Genomic DNA, 5,437 nt, shown 5'->3' with positions numbered 1-5,437 from the left:
CTTTTATCATTAACCACTTTTTAAATGTCCAAATTAGCTATGTTCTTTTATCAATAACCTTTTTTTCAATGTCCAAATTAGCCAGGTTTTCTTATCAGTAACCTTTTTCCCAAAGTCTAAATTAGCTAGAATATTTCATCAGTTTATTTTTCACAATGTATAAATTACTATAGTCCATAATCATAATCCATAAACCAAATTACCATGTAAATGTCACTATGCCATTAGTATCCATATATTTTTACCATGATATTCCATTTTTAATGTCATCAATTTCCCAACACTAATTTCATATTACACTATCTATTACAACTAAATCCCCAAATTAATTACCACAAATTATTAATCTCAAAATAATATTTGAATCCATTTACCACTTTGTTCATTCCAGATGGCTCTTCATTATTGATAAATATTTTCCTAAATATTCTAATAATTATTTAATTCATTTTTCATTTGTACCATATTAACTATTTCTTATTTCATTGTTTTCTTTCTTTTTCCAATTCATTTATTACCCAATTTTCTTAGTCAGCAATTATAATAATTTATTCCAGAATCATTACACGATCATAACTCATGCATTACAATATTCCATAATTTATTCATTGTCTAAATTCTGATTCACAATTATTATTATTTACATAGTATCTAAATATATATATACAAACTAAAATTATCTAAAAAGTAAATATAAAATTAGTCTTTTATGATAAAATAGATTATGTCGAAAGATATTATAGCGCTGCTAATAATAACCTTGTTGAAATAAGTAAAGCTCCCTTTCCGAAGATACAATTTCCTTGAATGGTGGAGATTACACCAAATAAAAATTTCTAAAGATTATCTGGCAATTCCAGAACTTCGAATCTCTCTGAAAAAAAATTTCTTTGAAAAGTATAATGCATAACTGATCAACATTGTTTACGAGATGAATCCAAGTATCCTTATACCTAAAGTTGAAAAAAGTTTGTAAATTAGCTGTTATTTTTTTATTTGATTGTTTCATATTGATTTGTTGAAAAATTATTATTAGATCAAAATTTTCCAATTTCGTATCTGTTTAGTATTCTGAATTTTCATTTAAAAAAATCAGGAAATATACAGATTCGGTTCTTTAAAACAATATTGACTCATAGTTTTTTTAAAATCACTATTTCATTTTAATTTATTAGCAATGTGAAATTAAACCAATGGCAATACCAACAAGACATAGAATTGTTTAATCCCAATAGAATACCAATATTTAAACCAATATCAATACAATATATTGCTAATCTTGGGTTTTTAATCGCCCGACCCGAGTGTATTTATAAAAAACAAGATTTTAGCCAAATAAATATTATGTAAGCCTCAAGATTTGGCAAATAGAGGTCGAAACCTTTCTGCCATCGATGAGTAAAATCTATAGGGGTTAATTATAATATTTTGACGAAAACATAATCGCGCCATTTTTAAGAATCGACCCAAACCCGGATTTTAACCATATCTAAAACATACTTTGGGTGGGTGGAAGCTAGTCTTGAAAATAATTAGTAATTTATTTGATCGAGGGTTTTTTTGATAGGGAGGGTTTCCTTTGATCGTATTTGGATCCATTTTCGGTCAAAATGGATAAAATGATCATTATTAATATGAATTTATATGGAAGTAATTATTTGATTTTTATATGTATTTAATATATCAGATAATTACAAATAATATTTTAATAAGATATAATCTTAATTTACCAAATAAGCCAATAAGAAAAGTGGATGAATTTACGATCAAATGACTTTACGATCAAATGACTTTACGATCCATAATTAGGCAAATTAATTGATCAGATGTTTCAGATTTGTTAATAAATTCAGCTCTGCTAACATGGGAAATCATTTACATTCTTGTGAAAATCGCTATTTTATAGCTTTTGGATTCATATTTCTTACTTATTTTTTTTGGATGGACCTAATGCTCTATTATCATTTGCAAAATCGAAAACCAGGTCTCCAAATTAATGCTAGTCAAAAAGCCCCACATTTCTATACACCGTTTTCAGATATGACAATGAAGCTCATTATGTGTGATTCTCCTAATCATTATATATGGACACCTTTAGCTCAATTATCTGTAGATGTATTACATTTAACGAAATTATTTCCTGGCCTAACTGCTAATATGATAACATTTGCTCATTTCTGTGTTGCAATTATTGCAGCAAAATTTATATCATATGACCGTTTATGTATGAGAAGAATTGGAGTTTTATTATTTGAATTTAGAACATTCTTAGATGCATTAGATGGTGTTATTGCGAGAGAACGTAAAAATAAGCGCTATCTAATGGAATCTGAACATGGAACATGGGGTTATATATGGGATGGCTCAGCCGATATCTTTGGATCTTTAATATTAATGCTGGCTGCTTTCAATTATTTATATAATAAATTTCATAGGATATCTATACATGAAGGGGGTTATAAAGTAATACATTTATAAGAGCATTAAACATATTTTATTAAGTTGTTAGAATCTGGAAATGGTAATTTAGAGAATAAAACAACTATATCAACCAAAGTCATATGGTCAAAATTATTTAGTATTGCTATATTGATGACATTTAGTTTATCATTTTGGGATAGATATATAACAAAATACCATTTCTTCCTTGAAAACATATATGCCACCCCTAATCAACAAGTATATATTCAATATTTATTATATTTTATATAGTATTGTAGATATTAGAAAATGAAGTCCTTAAATCATCATCAATGTGGATTATCATATGGTTTTGGAGGTTATGTAATGCTCATGCATTTTTAGAGATATGTATGATAGCAATTTTTGTTGACAAAATATGGGTTTAGAAACTAAAATACTAATTGTTAATTTATTTTTTAGGAATTTTTGTGTTGGATCCAGTATATTGGATTCTTTGTGATATCATTATTAATATTAGTTAGTGAAATTCATTTGCGCAATGTAAGATTAAAATTTTTATATTTTATATTAATTATATTTATTTAAATTGAAGACAATTCAATTTATAGGTCCTATCATTCCTACCTAAAATTCAAAATACATCCAAATATTTATACCACTACATATTATTTTACAATACTTTTTTGTAATTTTTTTTTTTAAACTTATATTCAAAATTAGTCATTATGTGCTAAAGAGTGTTCTATTTGTGATATTTAAGAATCTGGTTTAAAAATTAGTCATTAAAATATTCTATAGATAATTTTATATCTTTTGTGATATTTAAGAATTTGCTTTCAAATCTATTCATCACATTAACACCTTAATAACATTTATAGTATTTTATTTATAATTTAAATTATATATTGGTGTGATAGTTGTGATATATTTAGCTTTTGTGAAAATTTATTGAACATTTATTATACTCAAAACAAAAATAACACTTTATTTAATATATTAAGTTGTCAAATTTTGGACAAATCTTCCTTTATGCTTACATTTATTGACTTTTCAAAAAAAATTAAAGTGTTTTTTTATATATATTTATTTATGATATTTCAAATTACAACATGATAATTTATTTATTCTTATTTAAATCTTTTATAAAATTTTTAGAATAAAAAAATATTTTATAAGATGAACTCTGTTTTAATTTTAAATATATTTTAAAATTGTTATAAAACAACACTATTCAATATTTTGGTATTAGCAGCAGATAAGTTATACTGGTCATATAGTGCTCAAGTAGTGTTGTTAAACGGCTCGATTTGAGGCGATTTTTAAAAAAGACTAACTCAATATTTTATCTAGAATAATATTACGCAAGTCTGAAGATTTTGCTCATATGTGGCACAAAGGTCTAGACATCAATTAGCGAAATCTCAAGGCTTAGGCAATATTTTTCTAGCTAAAATATTGAATTAGCCGTTTTTAAAAATCGGCTCAAAATGAGCCGTTTAACAACACTATGCTCAAGCACAAATATTTATTTTGTCATTTAACTTTAAATTTTTTATTATCACTCTTAAAGATAACCTTTTAAATTCTACATGGACTCCTGGATATATTTAGCTTTACTTTAAGCTGTTTTAAAATATAAATAAAATTTTGAACCTTGTAAAAAAAATTTTAAAATGCTTTCATCAAATCCTCCTTTGGAATATATTCAACCATTACAAAATGCTGATTATAAATGGTTTTCTTTCTTTCTCAAGTCGTAACCTAGATAACCATTTATCAGATAAAAAATTAAAAGTTGTCATTGGCTATCAAATTGGATGCAACATGTTAACTACATATATGTTAAATATTTGTTGATACCAAAGGGAGATATGGCCTTAATTGTATATATAGTCAAGGCAGACATGCAGCAATTAATAGATATTAGCCATTCTCATACAAGGGCTCAAATATTTAACACCCTAGCCTGTTATTTATCGTCAGATGTTGGTTTATGGCCATATAATTTAACTATAGTACCTTCGTCCTTAGGTAAATCTTTTGTTGGGACTTCATGCATCTTTTCATTTTCAAATAAATGTATATTTTAATCCAGTTGATATAGCCGAGAAAAAAATTTATGAATTGATAAATTAATTTGTTTTTTTGCCAATTGTTATCTCTTCCCTTGGACATATGTCAAGCGGAATGTTAAATTTTTTATTAAATAAAAAAATATCCAACTAAAATAATAATTTTAAACAATACTAGGATATAAGTTAATTGGAAGTAGGCTTAATATATATTTTTTAAAAACATAATATTTTGTTCTTAAAATTGCTTCTTTCCAAAAGTAACTAGTTACATTAAAAAGTAACCACGTAACTTTATCAAAAAATTAAATAACAAAATTATTCGAATCGAATATGAATAAGAAAATAATTTAGATATGAAATAGTTAATATTTTTAGAATTTATTTTAGTGTGATTCTTTGATAATTTTATCGCTATTATTTTTCAGATTTATCAAGGATTTTATATTTTAATTTGAACACGATTTAAAGTATTATATATTTTATAAATAATTATATTTATTGTTATATAAATTGTGTAAAAATATAAGGCACTTATTTATATTAAATTATATATTAGATGAAATTAAAAATTTTGTTTATTCATAAAGACTTGAACGAATGTGAATGCTAATGTAATTAAAAAGTCCGATTGGGTCGATTTATAAAAAGAGCTCCATTAAGATTTTAGTCAAATAATATTATGTAAGTTTGGAGATTTTGCTCATAGATGGCAGAAAGGTTTGGACTTCTCGCCAAATCTCGAGGCTTACTTAATATTATTTAGGCTAAAATCTTAATCAGTCTGTTTTTAAAAATAGACCCAAATTAGACTTTTTAACATAAAAAAGATGATAGTTTTAAAAGTTATTGGATAGAAAATTATTTAAATATTTAAGGTCTTAAAATTTTTTTAAAATATAAAACATAGGCCAAAAATAAAATTTACATTTTCGACAATG

The 5,437-nt window shown here is 24.9% G+C and overlaps 1 protein-coding gene across 1 annotated transcript; it reads left to right on the top strand.

The window, feature by feature from the left end:
* The first annotated feature begins 1,781 nt into the window (after nucleotides 1–1,781).
* Nucleotides 1,782–3,459, top strand: LOC135928151 (ceramide phosphoethanolamine synthase-like). Its single transcript, XM_065464518.1, has 5 exons — nucleotides 1,782–2,463; nucleotides 2,503–2,679; nucleotides 2,721–2,843; nucleotides 2,884–2,964; nucleotides 3,017–3,459. Exons 1-5 carry the CDS (start codon nucleotides 1,864–1,866, stop codon nucleotides 3,050–3,052), a joined length of 1,017 nt encoding a protein of 338 aa, XP_065320590.1. The 5' UTR covers nucleotides 1,782–1,863; the 3' UTR covers nucleotides 3,053–3,459.
* The last annotated feature ends 1,978 nt before the right edge of the window (nucleotides 3,460–5,437 follow it).

Source organism: Gordionus sp. m RMFG-2023, chromosome 4, assembly GCF_954871325.1.
Source record: "Gordionus sp. m RMFG-2023 chromosome 4, tfGorSpeb1-WG-v2, whole genome shotgun sequence".
NCBI classification, from domain to species: domain Eukaryota; kingdom Metazoa; phylum Nematomorpha; class Gordioida; order Chordodea; family Parachordodidae; genus Gordionus; species Gordionus sp. m RMFG-2023.
Note: the sequence above shows the minus strand (reverse complement) of the source record. Positions and strands in the feature narration are given on the sequence as shown.

Coding starts and splice junctions, on each gene's coding strand:
- LOC135928151 (XM_065464518.1), top strand. CDS start 1,864: ATGGGAAATCATTTACATTCTTGTGAAAATCGCTATTTTATAGCTTTT. Junction 2,680..2,720: donor ATGCCACCCCTAATCAACAA/GTATATATTCAA, acceptor ATAGTATTGTAG/ATATTAGAAAATGAAGTCCT. Junction 2,844..2,883: donor TTTTTGTTGACAAAATATGG/GTTTAGAAACTA, acceptor TTTATTTTTTAG/GAATTTTTGTGTTGGATCCA.